The sequence below is a fragment of the Oncorhynchus keta genome, chromosome 25, assembly GCF_023373465.1.
Source record: "Oncorhynchus keta strain PuntledgeMale-10-30-2019 chromosome 25, Oket_V2, whole genome shotgun sequence".
Classification (NCBI taxonomy): Eukaryota; Metazoa; Chordata; class Actinopteri; order Salmoniformes; family Salmonidae; genus Oncorhynchus; species Oncorhynchus keta.
In genome coordinates this window covers 13,007,001-13,032,148 of record NC_068445.1, presented here as the reverse complement: position 1 = coordinate 13,032,148, position 25,148 = coordinate 13,007,001, and the positions used below count along the sequence as shown (strand labels likewise).

Here is a 25,148-nt window from a genome sequence, read left to right as displayed (position 1 = left end):
ATGTGTCAAGATGCATTTTTAATTATTTTATACCATACAGTTTACATATCATTAACTTTTGCATGAGAAATGATTCCGGCTAGCAAATGATAGATGGAAATAGCCCATTTTATTTTACTTTAAATTCTACATCAATGTAATTCTCTTTAAAGCAAATTCAACAAAACAAAATAGATAATAAACAGCTATGTCCTGTTCCAGGAAACAGCTATAAAATTCTTCTTGGACAGAACATGAGAAGGTTGAAAGTGTTTGTTAAAGAGAAGGGAAAAGGTGGAAACGAAAAGCACATACGTGATCCCTTTGTTTCAGAACTGTGTTAAAACTGCTTGGCACCAGTCTCCCTCCGACAGAGAGACACAATCTCGTACACCTTCCCAAACACACTTGCATTTACACCTGTTTACCGGGTCATTGAAGCGATGCGTCGTACAAGGAACTACTTGATGGACAGCGAACAGTAATAAGCAAAAGACCAAAGATCCCTAAAAACTCCAACTGGTCAAAGAGTAGCAAGAGATCCTCCAGACAGACAATGCGGAAAATACAACCTCTACCACATATTGCCATCACATCCAGCCATGCCCCACAACAGCACCGAAAGAAAAACAGGCTCATTCCTCATGAGTCCCTCTGTGGGTAACATAATACTGACGAGAACAGCAGACTTTCATTTTCAGCTTTATTATTCAATGTATTTCTGTGGCAGTGTATACTCTGATAAACGTAAATGCTGCGCAAAAACATTGTCACTTAAATATTTTTACCATTCACATTCATGGATTGTTGGATTGACAAGTTTGGTGCCCATCATGCATGTGATGGTGAAACGGCCCTATACCCACTAGCTTCGTCCTCGACATGGCAGAGGGCGGCAGGGACACAGTTGGAAGCCAGAAGTAAATTAGTGGCCAGACATTACTTTGGACCTCATGTAGCCCTCAATGTCAAACCTCAGTTTGGGAAATGATAACCAAAAAGACCTGCATGGCATCGAGATCTGAAGCTATGGACTACTCCGCTCAGCCCATTGAAACACATATGCTAAAAGCGATTCAAAAGGGCATTGAAAGAAATCAACAGTCCCGAGTTGTCCCTCAAATAGTTCACAAAATGGCTGTCCAAACTATACAGTGGCCCTTTTGCACATAGGCTGGCTGATCTGATAGAGATGTGCGAATTATAACCAAATTTGCTGAAATCCTGCAACTCAATTAGGTGTCCTTGCTAGTACAACAGGTGTCAGTATTAATGATTGGCAGTCTTGAGCAGGATCTAGTCTAGGGTATTTTGTACTTTTAATGTTCCAACTGATAGCTTGTAAAACACTAAATCAATAACAAAAAGGTTATTCTTGACTGAACACCTGAAAAGCAAATCTGAACTACTGCGAGGGCAGGGAGACGATCTCTGTGTCCATGTACGTGTGGACTTTCTGTCTGGATCTGTGTATGGTAGAGGTAGTGTGTATATGTATTATGAGTGGGGGTATAGCAAGGGTTGCTTGTTTTGGACCACCAGTGTGTCAGAGTATAGGCCATCTCTTATTGATTTGGGTCATCTTCTCATGGCCCTTCAGATCCACTACTGATAAACGCTGATTATCCTGTGGCAATCCAATTGTCTAAATTTGAGACAAAAATTAAAATAAAATAAAAAGTCAATAAATAATGAAAAAAAAAAGGTAGTGATAGCATTAAAAAGGTAACACCATGGCAGCATCAAAAAAAGGAACACCATGTCCTCTGAAAAAAAAAAATCCATCTTCGTTTTTTCTGCAATCAACAACAAAAAGAAAAATTACCAAAAAAAACCCACATGGAAAAAAAACAAAAAAAACAAAAACACTTGCTGACTAATTTAGTGAACCACTACTCAAGGATTCTATACAGTTTCTTTAATGGTATATACTTATGTGAATATATTATTTCATTTATTATTTATTCATTTATTTTACAAAAATGTATCTGCGAGGAGGTCATTGAATGGCCCTTGGGCAGGGTAAGGTGTGTCTGAGGAGATAAATGAAGCTACTCATCTCATTTCAGCTGGTGAAGACTGCACTAACCAGCCAGGAGAAGTGTGCCCTCTAGTGTCACTGGAAGTTCCACACAGACGCTGTACTATACATTTCATCACCTTGTACTATCCAGCACTTCCTTGGTTTATATAGGACATGATGCAAGGGTGGCTATGAGGATGTTCAAAGGGACACGTTGTGATGCATTTATGGCTCTAATGAACACCCTACAATAAAAATTAATGTTCAACAAATAGCAAAAGAGTAACTAAGCAGTCAGTGTTGGGTAATTAGTTCACCCCTCCTGCTAACAAGGACATATTGTTAAATGAGTTCCTGCCATTACAGGAGGAAACTGATGCAGAAACATGACAGAAGCACATCCCTTAGTGACAACCATTACATCACTTCCTATTAAACCGTGATTGTGATGGATGGAACATGATGTCATGTCCACTTCAGCACCACCATGGTCCCAGTGCCTGCTGGGTAAATTAGGAGGGGGGTCATCCTAATTTTAAGTGAAGGGCATGAAGGCAAAGTTAACGAGTTAATTTCCACAGCCTCTCCCTGGCAGACATGAGCGTATTATGTATTTGATATCAAGTGACAACGCCACCGTGCTGTCATTCCGATCAGATGCTCTTTCCAGTCAGGGACTCCGTGTGTAAGAGAGAGCCAGTGCTGAATTGCTGTCTGTCATAATACCAGCTGTCAACATTATCAACACCAGGAGTAGGTAACCCTGGTCCTGGAGGGCCGCAGGCACTTCATGTTTGATTTAACCGACCCGGAAGACCAGGTGTGTTTAATTTAGTCAACCATTGAACTGATCAATTAGCTCAGTTGGTCAGGCGTGGTGCCTAGTTGGAACAAAATCCTGCCATATTTGCGTCACTCCAGGAACAGGCTTGCTGACCCCTGATCCACACGGTCTGTTATCGGTTTATGGCACCTATTCACACCAAGAGAGGGCAAAGTGAAACCAGCTAGGTGAGGATTCATACCTTGATGCCATTCAAACTAACACTTGTTAGATATCAGTGGCTCACAAATCCTCTCCCTGCTTAGGGTAGAGTCCCAACCTCAGACACATAACTCAAGTTAGAATTCTGCCCAAGTTCATCCAGGTGTTCCCCAGATGTCGTTGAAAGGTCTTGCCATCACAGTCCAGCACTATTCTGGACACCGGAAGAGGTTCCTGAAGCACTGGAGTTTTTACTAGAGGATGGATGATGGTACTTCTCATCAGAAGAAGAATGTGAGTGGGGGTAAAAAATACATTTTTTAAAATGTTTCAGATGAACACAAGCCATCAGACTTTGCAGCATCATTCAGAGATGACACTCTTGTGCCCCCCCCCTGGCCAGTGGGACCAGGCAGGCTATCCTCACTCCATCGCAGTGCCTCCACCAACACTACCAGCAGTCCTGTCTGTTGTCACACACACCCCCTCCCTCCATATGTCTGCCCATTTACTCATTCCTGTGCATAACCACCATTCAAAGTGCTTAGCATCTCACAAAAAATACCTAATTCACCTTCTCCACTACATCCGGCATTGCAGGCCTATATACATGAAAATCCATATTTTGCAACACACACACACGGGACATTCTGCAGCTCCTTGGGCTTCTCAGCTGTGTGCCTGGCTGTGTCAGTGGCTGGCTGGCTGGCAGACCCCGCCCCTCCCAGGTCCTCAGTTGGAGCTGGCTCTGATTGGTTCCTCCAGCTCCATGGGGTTGGGAGTTGTATTGATCTGGAGGCTGCCATAGCAGGTCTTACACACACGAGTGGGCTCAAACAGCTGCTGGCTTGGCACAGGGATCTTCTGGTCGCAGCAGCTGGCACAGAACACATTCCCACAGTTCCTACAGGGTGGAGACAGAGGCAGCACAGGTTCAGCCTCGCTCACAGAGGGGCTGTTTAGTCAGTGAGTGGGTATGAGACAAAAACCCAAACATCATTTAAGAGGAAGACCCTTTTTATCAAAGCTGCCTGATCTTTATAACCATCATAACTTGTAACAATGAGGCCCTGATAAGAAACAGTATCCTCATCGATACCAGTACAGAGCAATGGCAGTCTAACATCAGGGATCAATATCGTTTGGCAGGTCAGCAAATCACAGAGCTCAACTTAATAATAATTAAATAAAATACAAATAAATGTATTATCATTAAGTAACTAGTCATAAGGTAACTAATGCAGAGCTCATACCATGCATATACTTTGCAAGTAAGAACATGCTGGTCTCTCACACACCACAATGGCAGCATTCACCTGACTGGCTGCATTTCATAGGGGAAATTCTACTTTCCAAGTGGTCCTGAGAGTATATATAAACACACTAAAATCCTCCTGCAACATTTATATCCAGCCTGGTCACATCATGTCTTAAAGCACTCAGCAGACTCCTGTAGCATGCTGAGGGGAGAGATGCAGGGGGCAGCACTGTGGCAGGAAGTGAACAGGCCTAGGTACAGAATAATGAGGTGCTATTGGGGGGAGGGGTACCATGCTCCTGCTGTTCTGTACCTTCTAAGACTAGCTACTCAACTCTTAGGTCACCGATTAGACGTTTCCAGGTGGAAGTATTGGTGAAGGGACTAAAATCCTCAACCTTCCACTACAGCACACTCACTAAATGCACCCCTTGGACTGCCACGAAAAACAGGTGTTGTTAAATCATTTTTTCAGACATCTGCCTGCCACTCTCAGCTTCGTGCTCATCCGTCCAACGGGACCAGAAATGAGCGGACCATCAGGGTCATGTGAGAGCCATCTGAGCTTCTTGAAGAGAATACTGCCAACAAAGAGACTGAGTGGGATAAAGCCATTCAGTATGGGGTGGGGGTGGGTTAGGATGAAGTCAACCAAAAAGGTGGAGCGATGCAGGATTAGAGGGAAGGTAGGTGAGAGGGGAGAGAGGGGACAGCGGAGCCGTATCTCACCAGGCCTCTTGGACATGCTCCCTGTCACTGTGGAGGAGAGGGGGGAAGGGGGGTGGGGGTAGAGAATGGAACAATTGCAAACATCAGAGATTGGCTCAGACCAGGCTCACAAGCCCTCTCATCTAGTCCGCACTGCAAGGACAGGCAACTTTTCTCCCTACCACACTCACAGATAAAACCCCTACTTTCCCTATTCCATACCTAACAAACTCTACACTTTGTTATAGACCACTCCCATTTTGGCTCTGATTCAAAAAAACTTTCCTTCACTATCGTCTTGACAACACCAGTAGCAGAGAATGAAAAGGTCTGTCTTGAATGGCCTTGATTTGAATGATCGCATTCAAATAATCACTCAATTTCACCATATAAGTCTGCAATCATATCCCTACACAGTGTTACAATAAGATTGTCACGTTTACAGCTGGGTTCAAAGCCAAAATACCTTGTCACATCTCCAGTTTGCCTAACAGGGAAAACACTCAACTTTCCTGCACCCATTCAGGCTACGATGAGGCATTGTGAGGATTGTGTGAACAAAAACGTTGCGGGTGAAACTAGTTTGCCGACTATGGATTAGCAAATGATGATTTTAAACAAGTAGGCCAAAAGCACTGATAAAGCATATTGATATGCGGCTTTTGGAGCAGCGTGGAAATGCATCTGGAGCGGCATCAAAATAGCAGTGGCAACATGTTGAAGCTGCCCCCACATAACAGGAAGTAAAGGATAGCAATGAGGAAATGAGAAAACCAAAGATGAAATTCATTCACCTGACCTATGAAGAAAAAAACCCGAAATGTTTGTCTTCTATAACAGAACGGTAATGATAGAATGACAACTTTCATTGTCATTTATCAGTGCCACCTGCGGGCATAATAAGGTAAATCACATCTGCAAACCAAAAAAGACCCATACGGAACAAAAGCATGAAACTCAAAACAAACTGAAATCAACAATCTTGAACTGAGGTAGTGTCTCCTAAGCCAAGTCTCATTAGCTCAGATGTGATAGCAGTGCGTCTGAGGGCATCCAGGGCCTAGTTAAAACCATAGCAAGGATAAGAGCCTGTGGTTGGTTACCTGCAGTGATGCTTCCTGGTGGCGAGCCAGAACCTACTCTCACACCCGTAGCACTGAGCTGCCAAGTGGTCCGGGTACCAGCGGGTCACCTGCAACAGGCAGCCAAATTGAGGTTCTCAGCTAGCATCTCTACAGCCACTATACTCCATCACTCAGCTTCCACTCCTTATACACGTCCCCTTAGTGTATCATCCAATTCGGCCAGGCAGCTTACCTCCGTGTCATTCTTATCCACCTGCTCCCAGCTAGCCTCGGAGAAGAGCTCCGTGCTGCAGCGCGACAGGCAGTTAGCGTCCAGGTTACACTCCGAGTCTGTCATTGAGGTCTGCGTGAGAGGGAATGAGACAACTCAGCATCTTTGTAATTTCACATCTTACTAAAAATAGTCATAATTAGGTGGTTCTCCTCTCAAATGTCTAGATACTCAAAAGTTCTCTACTTCTCACAAATATAACAACAACAACAAAACTCCTCAGCGTTGTCAGTCTGATCAAGCAGTTGGGGAAAATTCAGACTCAAATCAACTCTGTTACGGCAATTAACTGAAAAGTTCTCCCTCTGCAGGGCGAGCCTGGGTCTTACCACTTCGTCTCCGATGTCTCCGTTGATCCTGAGGGACGCTGCGTGGTGATGACTCTCCAGGCGGCTCCACAGCTCCTGCACCTGCTTCTTCAGCATATCCACCTCCATCTGGTGGCCTGCTTCAATCTGCCTCAGCCGCTGCTGGATGGTGTCCATGTGCAGCGTCAGCCCGTCGTCGTCCAGGTGACTGCGGGTCGGCTGTTCGGGGCTGGGCGTGGCGGCGCGGCGCCCCAGTAAGGTGTGGAGGCAGCGGTGCTGGGAGCAGCTGCCCCGGCGATGGAGGGTCAGGGAGCTGCAGGAGGCCAGGGAGACCTGGCGGCTCAGTTGGGCCCGCTCCCCATTCACCTTGGCCCAGTGAGGGCCACCGCAGGGCTCCCCCTCTGAGCTCTCGCCATTACATAGACTCTCCCTGCTGGGCTCAGCACTCAAAGACTGGAAGGCACTGACAGAGGGCCGCTTGAGTCCTCCATTTAAAGTCCTGGATGCCCCCTGCTCTGGCTCTGCCTCCCCGTTCACTCTCCTGAGACAGGAAAGTTGGCTCCTGCCTTCAGTGCGGGGCTGGGGGCCTGGGCAGATGGGTGCCTGCACTGGGGCCTCTGGCCTGCTGCAGGTCTCTTCAGTCAGAGTCTCTGTGGAACTCTCCATGAGGGAAGACCTCTGGTCTGCCTGCACCAGGGCCTCTGAGTGGTGTCTGCTGGACTCAGGCTCTAGTGGGAGGAGATACACAGCTGTCTCTGGCTCCTCTGGTGTCCTCTCTCCAAAGCCATTGGTAAAAGTTCTAGGGGCAGCGGGGGCTGGCTGGGCTGTGCTGGGGGTAGGGTTGTGTTCTGGCTCCTCCTGGGCAGTACAGTTCTCCAGAACCTGCTCCACCAGCTCCTCTGACTCCCGCCTCTCTAGGGCCTCCTGCTCCTCTGGAAAATCTGTGGACACATCGGTGGGTAGGGGGGGACTGGCTGGAGACACACCAGACTCTTCAGGCTCATCTGTGCCATTCCCTGGGTGATGACCATTAGTTATAGTAGTCTCAGCCCCATTGGCGTTAGCTTGTTTATCAGTCTCAGCATCACTTTCCTTGACCTCTTTCTCAGTCTCTGTTCCATTAGCATCGATCGGAGATTGAGCCACGGCAGCAGTAGCGTTAACCTCTCGCTGAGCCTCAGCACCAGCTTCCTCCTTCGTTGCCTCCTGGAGAATGTTCTCCATCTGTCCCTCTGCCACAGCTAGCTCAATTGACAGCTCTTCTCCTGCTGCTACTGACCCCTTGGAGGCTCCGTCTCTCAGCTCAGTCTGCTGGCCTTCAGGGCTGTCCTCCAGCTCAGAGTCGTCCATGCCTGCCTGAGGCCCTGCTGCTATAGGCTGGCCGTTAGCCCGCCCATCCTGTTCCTGAGCTCCCCCTGTGTCGGGCCCCACAGCAATGTTGAGCTCCAGAGAGCGCCGGTGGTCCTGCCACTTCTCATTCAGGCTCGGGTCACTGGAGCGCCGGTTTGGGGCCAGCGAGCTCCCCAGCTCACAGGCGCTGGGCAAGTTATCGAAGGAACGGGTCTTCGGACGTCTTTCGAAGGAGGAAAGAGGTATTGAGTTGATTAGCATGTGGGGGGAACAGCCTTTCATCCCTAAACAATGTCTCAGTGTCTTTGAGGCCTCATGATTGAAGCTGAGGTTGGGTATATAATCAACTAATCACTACAGTGTGTTCAGGATTAAGACAAGTATGTCCACAAATGGGAAAATATGGAGCGAAGCATAGCTCAAGTGATTGAGAAGATGTAAGATTAGCATTATAATTAAGCGATATCCCCATGAGCCGATCATCCAAGGGAAAACTACACAGTTAAGCTTGCACAGAAAATAAAATATGGAAGGCATCCAGCATTGTTTTTGAACCACGTGCTCACCACAGTTGTCGTCGATAACAATGGTCACAAAAACAAAACACTTTGTGGTATGTTGTAGACAGCCTTAACCCTTAGCCTACAATTTCTGCAGGCCCGCCGATATCGCCCTTCCGCATCTGCTGTGAAAGGTGGCAGAGCTAGAGCAGTGTTTGACAGATCACGAGACGTCCCGAAAATCGGTCTTCTCACGAGAACGTCTGTAGCGTCCGAAAGGTTTGGCCTACAAAACTAATATGACTATCATTATTATTATTATTCTTCAACGCGTCTCTATTGGCTAATAGCAGTAACGCTAAATTCAATGTTTCAAATATTTTTTTGATTCCTTAAAAAGGAGTCTTAAAATTCTAAATCAAATAGCTAAATGACCCTTGGTATGACCTTCTTAAAACAATACACCCCCCCCCCAGTTTAGACAGGGCTTAGAATTTAGAGGATTAACTGACACTGACAAAAATCAAGAGAGATAAAATAAGCAGAGGACAAAACTCGGTGCATCTCACAGACAAATCATTGAGCGAGTCAAAAGCTGTTAGGCCAGCTGAGCAGGTTATGCTGTGGGGCCCTCAACCTGGGTCTACCTTATATCAGGGAGGAAATGGCCGAGTGGCAGGCTCACCTGCCCAGGGGTGTGTCTTCTGTGTTGGCACCTGACACCACAGGATACGGTGCACACGACTCATCAGAGGGGGTGGTGGGGGAGGAGCTGGGCAGGTAGACTGCCGTCCAGAGCAACAGGTTACGCACGTGACACACAGGGTGGAGCACCTACAACAACAGCCACAACTTTAAGATATAGAAGGTGCTTGTAAATAAATACATGTGACAGAAAACAATATTCACACTTGAGCAAGCAAGGCAAAAAAAAGTACAACGGCAACTAAGTGGCCACAAAAACACAGTTTTAAATAGATAAAATGACATTGCTTAGGTTTAGGACCGTGAACAGTTTAAGTAGACTAATATAAGTTATAGCACTCCAGGGTGTTCCCTAAAAGTCCCCCCATTGTATCTGAGGCATGGAGTGAATGTTCCAATATGAAAGGGGTGAGCAAACAGAGACATACAGTCTCGGAGTGGGAGGAGTAGAGCATGTTCCTCAAGACGCGGTTGGCTGGTCGCAGCAGTGACCACACGGAGCAAGTCCTCTCCCGAACGCGCCTGTCCTCTCTCTCCTTCCCACTGTTGCACAGGAAGGTGCCAAACAGACAGGAGTAGGAGTGCTGCACCATTTTCACCTGCACACACACATGTAGGAGCATGCTCAAATCCCAGGTATGATCATGATAGTTAAAGTAAAAATTCTATGCATCTCTGAGCCTAAAATATTACAGCACTCTCCATGGTAATTACAGATCCCGGTCTCACAGCCAGATATAAAACAGTAACTCACTCCAATAAATGACTGTAATTCACACTAATCCAAATATAAACATTTGAGTTGCATCCAACTCTCAATTCTCAGATTCTAAATGACTAAGTGAGTTTGATTCCATTCTATTCAGGTCTCCTCACCAGAAAAGCCTCATTGAACTCAAAGGAGCATGGGAACTGTCTTTGCAGCTGGTGCACACAGTCCAGCCACTGCAGGAACACCGGGCAGCGCTCGTTCAGATCCTCCGAATTCTCCCCGTGGCCACAGCGGTCAGCAAACTTATGACCAAAGTCCAGCCACTCAGTCTCCACCAGCACCTGGAAACCCTGCAGAGAGAATATATCAACAGTTAGAGGTGCATTTGAATTCAAATGGGACAATACGGGCAAATATGCATTTCGGCCAGCCATGTAAATGTGCCTCAGTTTGCGAACCGCTGAATTAGACATAAACAATGTGGGGTCGCTCGATATGAAAACGGAGTCACAGGAGAATTTCCAAAATCGTGTGAGAAAAATGTTACCTACAAAAAAGAAAAGACTATAAAACATATCAAAACAAAGAAAGTTGCACACTCCATGTATAAACTCCAGGCTATTGAATGGTTATTTACCAACGTTTTGTCATCCCTGTGCCTTCACTGTGTCAGCACCTCCACACAAACTATTATTCTGGGTGTGTGCCAGCGCATGGTTTTTAATACACAAAAATACATATCTTTGTATCTCAAAAACCTTGTAATGTGGTTAACCTTAAAAATCTAAAAAGAAAATTAAACCAGAAAGTGCCCTTAGATCATAGGAAAAGGCCGCACTTCACTGTTTCCCACGGTGAAAGGCTAACACATATGGAATCATGACATAAGTTTATTTGGTTATGGTAAAAGACCAAGTCCATATTATGGCAAAAATAGCTCAAACAAGATAAAGTAATGATGGACTGTCATTTCTCTTAAGACATGAAGGTCAGTCAATCAAAACAATTAAGAACTTTGAAAGTTGCAAGTGCAGTCAAGTGCATGCTCTTCAACCGATCGCTACCTGCACCTACCCGCCTGTCCAACATCACTACTCTGGACGGCTCTGACTTAGAATACGTGGACAAATACAAATACTTAGGTGTCTGGTTAGACTGTAATCTCTCCTTTCAGACCCATATCAAACATCTCCAATCCAAAGTTAAATCTAGAATTGGCTTCCTATTTCGCAACAAAGCATCCTTCACTCATGCTGCCAAACATACCCATGTAAAACTGACCATCCAACCAATCCTCGACTTTGGCGATGTCATTTACAAAATAGCCTCCAATACCCTACTCAACAAATTGGATGCAGTCTATCACAGTGCAATCCGTTTTGTCACCAAAGCCCCATATACTACCCACCATTGCGACCTGTACGCTCTCGTTGGCTGGCCCTCGCTTCATACTCGTCGCCAAACCCACTGGCTCCATGTCATCTACAAGACCCTGCTAGGTAAAGTCCCCCCTTATCTCAGCTCGCTGGTCACCATAGCATCTCCCACCTGTAGCACACGCTCCAGCAGGTATATCTCTCTAGTCACCCCCAAAACCAATTCTTTCTTTGGCCACCTCTCCTTCCAGTTCTCTGCTGCCAATGACTGGAACGAATTACAAAAATCTCTGAAACTGGAAACACTTATCTCCCTCACTAGCTTTAAGCACCAACTGTCAGAGCATCTTACAGATTACTGCACCTGTACATAGCTCACCTATAATTTAGCCCAAACAACTACATCTTTCCCAACTGTATTTCATTTATTTATTTATTTTGCTCCTTTGCACCCCGTTATTTTTATTTCTACTTTGCACATTCTTCCATTGCAAAACTACCATTCCAGTGTTTTACTTGCTATATTGTATGTACTTTGCCACCATGGCCTTTTTTGCCTTTACCTCCCTTCTCACCTAATTTGCTCACATTGTATATAGACTTGTTTATACTGTATTATTGACTGTATGTTTGTTTTACTCCATGTGTAACTCTGTGTCGTTGTATCTGTCGAACTGCTTTGCTTTATCTTGGCCAGGTCGCAATTGGAAATGAGAACTTGTTCTCAACTTGCCTACCTGGTTAAATAAAGGTGAAATAAAAAATAAATATAAAAAAAATAGGGGATGTTCAGTGTGCCGAGCGGGTATATTGACGAAAAACAGTTTCCATGGGATCGAATGGTGGGCTTTGCACAGATGCGGCTCCATCGATGGCGGGACAGCAGGCAGGCCTCTGCCCTCTAGTTATTAATGTCTCCCTCTGCCACATGGACGCATTGTATGATACACCGAGAGCAACTAGCAGCAAGAGCTGAGCACAGAACTCAGATACACTGCAATAGGCAACTTTGATTGTAAACAACATCAAAACATTTCCACTTTACGGGTCGCCTGTTTGCAAAACTATCAGAGCATGACAATGTTCTATTTCACACCGAGGCTCGTGGTTATCAAGGGGGAGTGTTGCAAAGACTTTTTGCATTGAGAGGAGGACTGTTGTCATTCATAATATATATTTTTTTTTACATATACATATATATACACACACACACACACACACACACATTTTTTTTTTACACACATACATATATATTTTTTTTAATGACTTTCTTAACTATGTGTAATGAAAAGACGGTCTCCTTGCCTATGTAACAGACATATTTGGGAAACGGAACGCAAGCATGCATGGGAAATACAAAAACATTCTACAGATGAGTCACTCGATTCAGAGGAAAGAATTCTTATTGGTGGAGAGTCTTTCAAAAGTCAACCATGCTGTGCATGTTTCTAAAAAAACAGCACCAAGTGTCTCACACGAGTGGTGACTGCTCACCACAGAGGCTTGGAAGAGCACTTTGGGACCTACTTCCCAATCCGTTTGACTGTGATCCTGGCTCAACTGACATGCCGGTAAGTGAAATCGAACAGCTGATTGAGCTGTTATGTGACCGAATGCATTCACTGGTCGCTACAGATGAGTTTTGGTTCCTGCCTCAAAAGTGAATACCCTGCAGTCTTCCACTGAGCATGAATGCAGCATTCAAAACAACTGGGAAGTCAAAAAAAATAAAAATAAAATAATATATATATTTTTTTTAAACTAGCTCCGACTGGGAAAAATAGTTTTGAACGGTCATCTAACTCAGAATTCCAACTCGGGCCTCTAGAAACCTGAAGATCACGGACGCCTTTATTAGACGTCGTATTTAACAGAGTTCCCAGTTGTCTTGAACGCACCGTAAAACTCCTGGTACCCTTCACCAGCTTATATCTGTCAAACTGGATTCAATGCTCTCATCATTAAAAGCAAATATCGAACCAGGTTGGATGTGACAGCAGAGACGAGGTGCGCATCCTTCGACCACACCCCCTGATGACTGAGATGCTCCGATGCAACATGCATCCAGCACACCCATCTCATCACTAGTGGCGAGATAAGACGTCAGACCGCTGGTCAAATGATTAAATCAACCTAAAATTATCCTATTGAAATCAAGCAACAGGGCCCAATGATCACCCCAGCCAGCCTACCTCAATGGTGCGGTAGTATGGGTCCAGCAGCAGCTTGGACAGGGCGGCGATCTGGGGCGTGCGGTCCCATCCGTCAGAGCAGTGCACCAAAACGGGCCTGTGGTCGCGGTCCACAGCGTTCACCACTAGCAGGGCCGCCTTCAGCAGCAGAGACAGGTGCTGCAGCCACTTGGTGCTCTCCAGAGCAGACAGCCAGCTACAAAGAGAATGGCATCATCTCCTGAATACACAGCTTCACTGTAGTGTACACAAACCACTCACATACACTCAGTCCCACCAAGCACTAAGCACTGACTTATAAACACCACTCCCCATCTTAGATAAAGACAGACTAAGGACCCGCTCCAAATGTAATGAGTAAAGAGGCTGTTATACAAACAAAACATAACAGGGTGTTTTCAAGCTGTCCCAAATGAGAAATATACATCTTTAATATGTCTGAATTCTGTTATGAAAAACTTTGGCCATTGTCTTGTCTGAGTAGTTTCAACAGTGTGCTCTTGCTTCAAGGGAGTCATTGTGATTCAATTACAAACCGGCGGGTGGAATCTCTGAGTTCAGATGGAAAGAGATTGTTTACTTTGGGGCTGGGCCAGCTCTCCCTAAACCAAAGCCAAATGTGTGGCCTAGGCCAAAACACAGCTGGAGTTACTACAGTTACGCCGCCACCATGACAACAAACTGGAGTGGGGTAGGGAGTTGCTGCTTGTGTAATACATTTTGGAGTGTGAGCCCAATCTTAACGGAGCTCCACTGGAGTGCTAGAGGCAGAACTCACTTGGCCGGGTCGGGCATCTGGGTGCAGAGGAAACGCAGGGACTGGAAACTCTTGCGGATGGAGTGGATGTTGGCCATGCCCATGAACACCACCTCACAGTTGGGGTAGTACTCTGTATGGAGGAGGACATGGTGAGAGTCCGTTTGTGATTAAATAACACATCATTACTACCACAACAACTACTTTAGTGCAGAAAATAATGCGGATAGTGAGTTAGGACAGTTGCTCTGTTGGCATTAAGTTGACAATAACCTGCTTCCGTGCAAAACCATCGACCTCAGTCTACTGGAGCCACTGGCTCAGAGATGATCCGTCTTACCTGGGCATTCACAGCCCCCTCCCTTGGCTCTGTTGGCCACAGCCGCTGCATAGGACCTGGCATCCAGGATCAACAGCTTTTGTGGCTGGATGGCCAGTGTCTCCACCTCCGAGCTGTTCGTCAGGGACGATTCTGACAAACAAAGAGAGACAACAAATTAAATCTCTGCATAGCTTATAACAGTCAGTATTATCAAATGACATTTATTTTTATGTGATATAAATCTGATTGAACATAAATCAAACACTCCACATGACAGTGAACCTGCACTGAGTTATGTGGTCTGCTCTCTCAGAGTCAAAGGCCCCTCACTTTACCAGACAAGCCACATTGCTTAACCAAATGTCCACAGCAAAGCCACACAAACAGATTGGAAGGTGCTGCTTCAGCACTGTGTGAGGTACGTGTGCATGTTAAGGACTGACCGAAGTCTGTGTCGACGAGGTCATTGGTGCCGTTGATTTCATTGGTTCCGTTGGTGTAGGATCCGATGGCCAGGTGTTTACGGGAGCTGCCATCTACAGCACAGGCCTTAGCGATGGACTGGACCAGGTGCTCGTCGTCTGCATTCCTCCAGCCCCACCAGCTGACCTCCGGCTGGCCGCAGCGGGCGATCACAGCCCCCGTGCTCTGGTGCCTGGAAGAGAGGAGAGGCATGGGACAGTCAGGAGACAAATAACTGAGAAAAAAAATGCACTGTGTGAAAAAACAACATGGAGCAACACTGATCCATTTGGCCTCCAGAGTCAATAACACCATCTCCTGTGAGAGGATTGGGTCCACCCCAAAAATGACTTTTGCAAAGATAGAATCCCCCCCCTTACTCATCCAACAAACCTCAAGGTGAAAGGAGTTGTCCTTGCTTTGCATTGTATTCACAGACAACCCCGTTCTTCCTCACTCACTACAAAGACCGACAGACCCACCTGAACACCACAGCCGGGAATCTCTTCCAGGAGCGGAAGGCTGCCACATTCTCCAGCTCCTTGTCTGTGATCCAGGCTGGCACCAGGAGCTGCTGCGGATAGCTAGAGCATAGCCTGTCAACGCCAGAGGAGAGAGGGACAGTGGTTAGAGCAGGAGCACAGGCTGTGTGATGCCTCTAATAAGCCCCTATCACCAGACACCTAATCCCGGGCTAGGCCCTTATCTACATGAGGCTGATTATCAGTGGAGGACAACAGCACAACCAGCCTTGTATCACACACAGAGCAGTGTGTGCAGCAGGGGGACAGTAGACGGTCATCACGGCACTACCCTGGGCGGCCTGGTAATCAGATCAGCCCTGTAGGATGCAGGCTGTTAGCGGGGGCGGTTGGCTGCGCATACCTGAACTTGCTGTTGATGTCAGATATCCTCCAGGCGTTTTGAGTGTCAAAGCCCATCCTCTCCACCTCGTTCTTGAACCAGGAGGTCACATGCTCTCCTAACGGGCACACAGGGACACAGAGGACACGTGAGGACTTATGTCTGTCACCAATTGAGTAGAGGTCCGAGGACACCAGTATCACCGCCAGCGTACCTGGCCTGCACAGCTCCCCCTGCTGCTCCTTCTCCCCAGCGTAAACGCCCACACACCAGGCATGGAAGGCGAAGGAGAAGAGGTCCTCCAGGAGAGACGGGGGCCGGACCGCAGCACTCAGCCGCTTCAGCCACACCTGACACTGCTCCAATGTAGAGAACTGACACCTGGGAGACAAGCAACACAATCATAGACCTAAACCAAGATTGTTTATTTGAGAGAGAGAGAGAGAGAAATAAAATAGCATTTGCAACACGCATGCATCGTTTCAGTGGTCTTACCTGATGACCTTACAGTCCTTGCAGGTGACATGGAGCTGGAACATGTCACGACACTCCACAGTCTCTATGAGCTGCAGAGGGACCTGGTGAGAGAATAAGCACACAGACACAGGAACAGCAGAGTCACACAATCACCAAACCAGCAGGCTGAATTTTTTCTCCCCGCTCACACAAATAAGCTAGCTTCAGGGTCTAGGCCTAGATGTGCTCAACATCGGAACAATGGGCCATCCTAAAATAAGTTAGCAGAACTCACAATCACATGCTTGTGCAGCACCAACACCCACGAAATGTCTCAATTCAAAGCCAGTTAGTAGGCTAGTTAGTGTTTCGTGTCAACTGTGAAAATGCCGATCATGCCGGGAGTGCTAAAGGCTACACCGCTGTCACCATGAAATCCATCTGAGCACATGCTGCACTTTCACACCTACAGCTGCAAACGTAAGCCAGCGGCATTAGTTGTCAAACTGTATTTTCCAGGCGAAGGTTGTGTCATTTTCACATCTCCTCGAATACCGCCTTCTGATTTGATGTTCTTCCATCGTTTACTGATTCACAATGTAAAAGTGCTGGATCCTAGTGCAGTAAATTCCCCCACACTGTCTAATAAACACCCTCATCCGATCTAGGCATATACCGTCAAAACGACATTAGATTCATTCATGTTTTGAACAAGATGTTTGAGCAGATTTGGAAGAGTCTATAAAGAAAAATGCATACTTTTACTAAAAGTTTCACCCAAAGCACATTTTATTTTCTGTAGTGGCTCAGAGTGAAGCTAATGCTGTGTCACAACTCCAACACAGTCCAATGCCATGCAACGGGTTAACACACACGTTGCCATGATGTCATCCAGCCCAGTCTGGGCACCACACTGGGCATGCAGGGGCTGCTGGGTAGGCACTTACTGACACCTCACAACTCTCACTCTGTAGTTCAAAACAGGAGAAAAGAGAAACTGAATTAAAGTCGTGTCTCTGTTGAGCCTGTTGACTGTCCACAGATTCCTTAGTCTCACATCCCACAGCTCTGTTTTAATTCCTGCTCTGTAATCTACAGCTCCAATCTGGGCCACACAATGAAATCAACGGCCTGCCTCACTGAGTTCTCTCGCTCCATTCTTTGCGCCTCCCGCCCCCACTGGCAGATTTGTGAGCGATGAACCACAGCCATGTGACACCAGCGCTTTACCATCCTATCCAAATGGGTGTGAAGAGAACGCGCACTCTGTTGCACGGAACACTGACAGTTCGCTATAATATAAAACACATGATTGACTGACTGCAGCAATGGCATAAAACCAAATAGGTTGGCTACGTGGTAAGAGCTGGAACATTCTAGTGCAGATCAGTACACTGTTAGTGTGGATGTGACTGGAACACAAATAGATTGTGTGTGACATAGGCCTACATGTTTTGCATAACATACACTGTATCATGCTGATCCAAAAGGAGCAGAACCTGCACAACAAGGATGCTTATTACTATAGTACTATTGCACTATTACTATGGTACTATTACTACAGTACTATTACTGTACCATGTCAGGATGGTGAAAGGAAGTAAAGCAGTGTCATTTGTTAGAAAATGGAGGGAATTGTCCATAAAAACAGCGTAATGATATGTTCATTTCGAAATCACCACACATTGGTAACAAATACAATCTCTATATAGCCAACATGGCAAAAGAGGGAGAGGGTGAATGTGTTGTGCATCACTGACGGGATTGTCGCAACCATGGCAACGGCAAGTGGAAAGAGAAAAGCGAAGGACCGAGTGCAAAAGCAGACCTGCTAAGAACAGTCACGCGACACCGCTGCCAATGACTATCTATCACCAAGTCCATCTAAATGCCCTCTCCAGACAGTCTGCCTGGCCACCACAACAGTAGTGGCATACTGTCACTGGCCCCAGCACGCAGTCTTCATTCATAAAAAGTCTCGATACACAGACAGACTGGAGACAATAGGGTGTCACTGTCCTGGCCAGCTGCAGAGTTGCTTCAGACACTGTGAAATTAAACTGTGTGCTTTCCAACTCCCTAGCCTTCACTTAGTCAGCAGTACTTACGTTGACGATGGACTCTTTGAATTTGATGTGGAGGCGGTATCTGGACATGGCGATGATGGCATCCTCCGCTCTACCCACGTACTCTGTGAACTCGCCATGCAGCTCGGGAAAGGGCACCTGCCACCATGGGAGGGAAGATATCAAAGATCAAAGGGCACAGAAGCGCATCACTTGAAAAGGAGGTGCCATATAAAAACACAACTATGTGCAGACATGACCATTATACATACTTGACACACGTATAGAAATGACTTTGCGATAACTGGCATGACTTGTCATCGTGCTAACCAGCCCAGACATCTAGTGTTCTCACCTGCAGGCTCTCCTCCTCCAGGACTGGGGGCTTCCTGGGGAAGATCTGATTGGCCTGGATACATTCCATGCTCTCCTGCCCCTCCTCCTCCTGCCAATCAGAAAATGTGTAGTTGATGATGTGCAATATCATTACCCGTGTCTTGTAAAATAACTCAATAGTCCACTACTATCCCCATTCACTGGTTACAAGCACCTTCAACTGTAGCCATTCTCCAACCACTCCCAGATTTAACCTCAGTTTTCATACCTCTAACAGTAACTTCACTGAATAGGATTTCAAATAGCCAATGATGAAGCCAAAGGAAGATAGAGTGTTGATGCTAAAACAAACTCTCAATAGGTGTGTTGTCTTGAATCATCCCTGTGCAATCTCTGAATTCTCCACACACACACACACAAGTCCACTGCTAAGAGTGCCTCAACTCTGGCTGACAGCCTGGCATGACACTAAAGCGGGTCTGTGTTCTGAGCCAGAAAACAGACACCGGCTACAGAGCACACTGCGCCAAGTAGAAAATATCATAAGTAATCTATTTACAACCAAGTGTGTTTAAAAACAATCAAGGCCCAAATTGAATTTGGGTGACTAGATCCATTCAACTGGTATCCATTTGCAAACTGTCTGCCCCCTTCCATGTTAGTGAGGAGCTCTTAGATGTTGCATACCTACTGCCCAATAGAAGGTCAGCATATCTTAGAAACCCACAGAGGGTTTATTTGATGGGAATGTGTGGCATGAACACAGAATCAGTTCAATTATTTTTTATTCAGGGACCAAACAGGGGGCTATAGTAGAAAGCTGTGCTCTGTTTCGTCAGCCGCACCCTGAAGCCCCTGAGCGGTTAGGATCGTCTATGAGTCCAGTGACAGCATGATGGCACCAGTGCCAGGGACAAAGAGAGATTAGGGTGGTCCATAGACATGACAGAAAGGACAGGGGCTGCTACCTCAGCCCAAACCAACCAACTGACCGCTGTCTGGGAGCCAAGCTGACAGTGTCCCGCCTGCACGGCTGGGGTAACACTTTGCAGGGGCCAGCCAGGGGGCAGGCACAGGAACGCATAACAGACACAGGCAGAGACAGTAAAGTCTGAAAGGCACTTGACCTTCGGGCAAATCACTTGCCCCGCGCTATAGGGCTACTCCTAATGTCAATCCTGGCAGACATACACACACATACACCCAGTCAGAGACACACATACGGTCACACACACCGCCAGACACGCTCTTTAATGACTGACCAGGGTGTAATACTGCTCCATATCCCTCAAAGGCTTCCAGTCTAAATAAAAGATTCACTACCGAGGCATCAGACAGGGTGAAACTTTGACAGTGCGTCTGATGCAACCATCTGGCTACCAGTAAACACAGCTGATTAAAAAGGCTGAAAATCAATTGAGAGTTCTGATTATGCAGATACATATAGACAGCAGCTATTCTGTACTGGTAGACAGAAAACGCCATGATCAGGATGCACTTTACCATAGCCCCTGTGAAGGAGTGTGGGTCACTGGACAAGGAACACATGCCTTCCTCACTTGACCCCAAAATCTCAGTCTGTAAACAGTGGAAGACAGGGAAAGAAAGGTGCTGTTAATGCTTTCCTACTTAATCTTAAATATCAGAACAATCCAATTTGATTTCTCCACAAACTGGAACCTAGTCTTTTCATTTAACATGCATCTTATTCCAGTGACCACATGGATGAGAGTAATACCCCGCAGTCGCTGGATTTGGAGGGTAGGGCACACAATCAGACATTCTGTGTCACGTGTGGAACATTTCATGCAGACCAGAATGTTATTTTCAACATCACTTAAAAATGATAGGAAGCTCAACAAATTGCCTAGTGAGAACTGTGGTGTGCACCAGTTTTACAACTCACCAAAGAGAACTAGCAACAGATGAGGTGCTATCCTGATGATCCCGTTGTGAAAATGTGACTTAGAGTGAAGACATTGAATTCTGTAGGAAAAGAGAGAATATCAAATGAGTTCTAAGGAATGAATAAAATGGTTAACTCTTCTAAACAGCTTACTTTTCACTGGAACATTCAATCTACAATAGACCCTTTCATTCCCTGGTAAACATAGCTGTGCTGGTGGTTATAGTAGACTGCAAGTAGGTGAGAGACACCACAAACATCTGGGGAACGGAAAGACGAAATTTACCTAGTACACTTTAGCCACAGTTTACTATGCTCATCAATCAACACTAACATCAATGTTACAGTGAGACTCTTTAAATTAAAAATACACAAACTGTGCTATATTTCATGCACAGAGCATGACAAAAATACAACTGCCAAACATTTCATATTCAGGTCTAGTCATAAAGCATTTGGTTAATGTGATTTTTTTTAAAAAGAAGACATATTTTGCAAGAGACCTGTTCATGTCATCTTTAACTTGTAATAGAAACTGAAAAACTCTCCTAGATTTTGCTGTAGGTCTTGGCTGAAGACCAGGTCAAATACTACAAGGTCCCAAACCAACACAGAACCAACAAACCAACTGTAAGAGCATGGTGTCAGAACCAGCTGTGAAACAGAAATCCACCTCTGCTCCTTGTACAACAGAGCAATTTCACATTATTTTACATTGCACCTTCATTGTCTCATCTCTGTTCAAGATATGCAACCTACCTGCAGGCCCACAAAATGCTTGTAAATGTCAGAACCTGCAGACTGAAACCTGATCAAGGGAAGACAGTTGATTGACAGGTTCAGGATCACACACACCCCCTCTGGAGCATGCCATTGAGTTTGACCTGTCTAGCAGTGACTAGACAAATTTCCCAGTGCACCCTTTCTGAAGCGTAGAACCTGAACCAACTTTTAATGAACAAAAATATAAACACAACATGCAAGAATTTCTACAATTTTTCCAAGTTAGAGTTCATATAAGGAAATCAATCAATTTTTAAAAATTAATTAGGTCCTAATCTATGGATTTTACATGACTGGGTGGGGGCGTAGCCATGGGTGGGCCTAGGCCCTGCCACTGGGGAGCCATGCCCGGCCAATTAGTCCAATGCTCTAACCACTGGGCTACCTGCCGCCCCAGTCAGGGATGGATTATCTTGACAAAGGATAAAACACTCACTAACAGGAATGTAAATACATTTGTGCAAAACATTTGAGATGAATAAACTTTTTGTACATCTGGAAGATTTGTGATATTTTATTTCAGCTCATGAAACATGGGACCAACACTTTACATGTTGCGTTTACATATTTGTTCAGTGTAGATTGAGAAGACCTAGGCTCAGCCTAAAGTGGTGTCATTCTGTCACTTTACTGAGCGCTATGCAGCAGTGCATGCTCCAGAGGCACCCTGCGCCTCCCTGCTGGCACTGACTGATAAAACGTATCTATGTCACACACACTGGCCTGCAGACGCACACATCAGCATGTTTACCTCAGCGGGCTCGTGACCCATGACCTCTGCTCAGTCTGGCTCTGTGTTCAGAGTCACACAAGGCAGGCTAAGCCCCTTGGTCCTGTCATGTGACTTCCATGCATCTAATCTGAACCTGCAGCACTCAACCAAAGGCTTATACCATCATCTCTCAAAGTGAATACTTCCACTCTCTGTGACATGAAGAGGATATGAGGTCCGGCGTGGCTCAGTTGTTAAGAGCATGGCACATGGTAACGCCAAGGTTGTGGATTCCCACAGGGGACCAGTACTAACAAATATGAAAATGGCTGCACTCACTCACTCACTCTGGATGAGAGTGTCTGCTAAATTACCAAAATCATGAGGAAAGAGAGACAGGATCTGTGTAAGGTTTTTGGGGAAAGTGAAGGTTGAGGAGTTGCATGTGCATAAATAGGTCTAGCTGTAATGCTGACACATAGTCCTCATTATCAAAATATATCTATCCAGCCGAATAAAATGTATTTATTTTAGAGTTAAGAGCATGTCCTGTGCCTGGCTTTAGCTGGGTGAATCACGAGTGATCTATATCCCAATACTTGTACCAAAGGTTACGTATTAGTAATAATTAATCAAATCATAAACTTCCAGATAACGTTTTTGATGAAGATTAGCAGTTTGTCTTGACTGTTTTCTTTACAGAGCTTTAGCTAGCAAGGCAATGGGAATATATAAACGATCACCTGGCATAATGTTAGCTAGCTAGTGCAAACTATGTGACGTTCGCTAACGGCCTCAACTATAAGGCGAAAGAGCTGACGAAAAACAGCCATTTCAACAAACATAATTAGATAGTTATCTAGCTAACTAGCCAACTCAAGATTAACATTAGTTCGCGAGAATAATCATAAACGTACGATTAGCTAACTAGCTGTTTTTTAAACTCCGAATATCCATTCTCTGTCAGTGTCAGTCACTATCGTCGACGCACATCACTGCCCTAGGTAAACATTTACTACGGACCATTTTACCAGACTAGTCTGTAGTACTAGTTAGCCAATTCACGTTAACAATTTGCCATTTTTTCTCTGATCAATCATACCTAACGTATCACACTGTTTACACCAGTTTTCTATCTTAGCTAACGCGTTAGCTATAACTAAGCGCTAGTTAAACACATTCTATCGAAACAATACGTACGTAACCTAGCTAGCAGCTAACTAACGTTACGCTTTGATAACGATAGGTCGCTTTATGATTTTTATGTGTTGCTGTTTGGATACAAAGCAGCTTTGCTTCGTCTTCCCCTACAGTTAGTTACTCATCGTAGCTACTCAGTCAGCACTGGCAATTGCTAGTTAGCTCTCTGTCTGCCTGGAACAGTTTTTGTTGTTGTTATGAGATGGAGGGCGGACCCCAAAACCGAGGCCTCTGTCAAAACACACCGAAGCAAGGAGACAACCGGCGTACTCACCATGTATAAAGCAATGAGAATGGAAATGCCAAATCATTCAATTGAAGATCCGTGCACCGGGTTTGCAATAAACTACACTTTAAGAAATACCTACAAGTCATATCCGAGGCCACTTTCAATCCGTCCGGTAGAAGAGCCAAGTCGCCATCGCCGCGATTCTTCAACCTCAGAGTGTCTGCCTCAATCCAATATTCTGCGCGACGTGGACGCAACGTAATCACGTTTATTTGCATATGGGTGGGACACGCAAAATAACCACGCGAGGATGTAAACAAATAAATAAATACAAGGGAAATGTACACGTTTTTAAACCTAATTCTACCATCTTTGTTTACATATGCCTAAACTTTACATACATTGATAGTATGCCTTATACTACCAGAGAGAATGTAGAAAAACAGCCACAACCCATTTTCCTTGTCTTATTGCAGCGTTCACGTGCTATCGGAGTTATCGAAAGCTCCTATGTTCCCAGTGGGAAATTTCACCAGAACGATCCTGCAAATCGGATTTACAAGTTGGACACTCTGAGAAAATGTTCTTACTCGATTTGCCGTTTCACCACTGACCTTTTACCTTTTCAACCAAAAATGACAACAAATGAGTTTGACTATTACAACCTTATTAATATAGATACTGTAGCTAGTTTGACCGCATTGTCAATGTTAAAGAAGCTAATTACTTTATTATTTGCAATGTTAGCTAGCTTATCAGGTGTGTGTGTTTACAAAATGGAGACGACCAATCTGTGAAGCCTTATAGTGGTAACAAAAAACACAACACACATAGGATCTTATACAATAATGTATTGGATGATGGCTTGATGCATATGTGAATGAAAGACACTTCGCATATTTGTATATACTCTTTAACAGGTTCCAATGCCTTGAAACATGAGATGATCTGTTTAAACAGGTTATGCCATTTCTTTTGACTAGAGAGGTGGGGCCAGAGGCTAAGATATTTAAGAGGTCTACTCTTGTTAGCTCACTTCTGGAACATCAGAGCACATATTGTTAAACAACATTTGAAATCCCTTTATGAACAAAACCAAATCTCATAGACGGTAAATCATTAATATAATCATATTCTTGCTGACCCAACTATTCTAGCACTTTACACCTTTTAGTGACGGAGGTCAATTTAAAAAAGATGCAAAGCTTTGCATTTCCCCTTACCAGTTTAAACAAAGCACTGTGTCAAACAAATCGCAATCTATTACAAAGGCCAGAATAATCATGATGCTTAACAAAACCTCATTTCTAAATGTCTGCTTTTTACTTATGGATTTGGGGTAGAATTCCCCAACTTATTCACATATTAAACCTGTCTCATGAATACTACAAAGAGTCAACTCAGTCAGTTGAATATAATTTCACACACTCTCTACAACATTTAACCAGTGGGTAATGGGTAAAGTTTTACACTTCCACATTGTCTGTCACCAAAACTGCCAATTGCAACATGCATGGAATTCACCAGTGTAAAAAGGGAGAAGTGCCGAGTCAATGTCAATGTGCCAGAACAATAATACAAAACAAAGTATAATCCCTTTCCA

General features: G+C 45.2%; 1 protein-coding gene across 6 annotated transcripts; it reads right to left on the bottom strand.

The window, feature by feature from the left end:
• mtmr3 (myotubularin related protein 3) lies at positions 1 to 23,834 on the bottom strand. 6 transcript variants are annotated; one of them, XM_052478677.1, is made up of 22 exons: positions 23,685 to 23,834; positions 20,622 to 20,701; positions 20,219 to 20,293; positions 18,735 to 18,824; positions 18,422 to 18,538; positions 17,261 to 17,281; positions 16,353 to 16,435; positions 16,072 to 16,238; positions 15,879 to 15,975; positions 15,476 to 15,589; positions 14,975 to 15,186; positions 14,550 to 14,681; positions 14,231 to 14,342; positions 13,453 to 13,648; positions 10,049 to 10,234; positions 9,601 to 9,771; positions 9,153 to 9,301; positions 6,639 to 8,190; positions 6,271 to 6,381; positions 6,057 to 6,145; positions 4,975 to 5,001; positions 1 to 3,891 (listed from the first exon to the last, which is right to left on the bottom strand). In XM_052478677.1, the coding sequence occupies exons 3-22, from the start codon at positions 20,261 to 20,263 to the stop codon at positions 3,720 to 3,722; spliced, it is 3,843 nt and encodes a 1,280-aa protein (XP_052334637.1). In that variant the 5' UTR covers positions 20,264 to 20,293; positions 20,622 to 20,701; positions 23,685 to 23,834; the 3' UTR covers positions 1 to 3,719. The 6 variants fall into 6 exon arrangements, with proteins under 6 accessions (XP_052334637.1, XP_052334636.1, XP_052334638.1 ...); XM_052478676.1 differs by having other exon boundaries at positions 23,591 to 23,787; XM_052478678.1 differs by lacking the exon at positions 4,975 to 5,001 and having other exon boundaries at positions 23,591 to 23,764.
• Between the last annotated feature and the right edge of the window lie 1,314 nt (positions 23,835 to 25,148).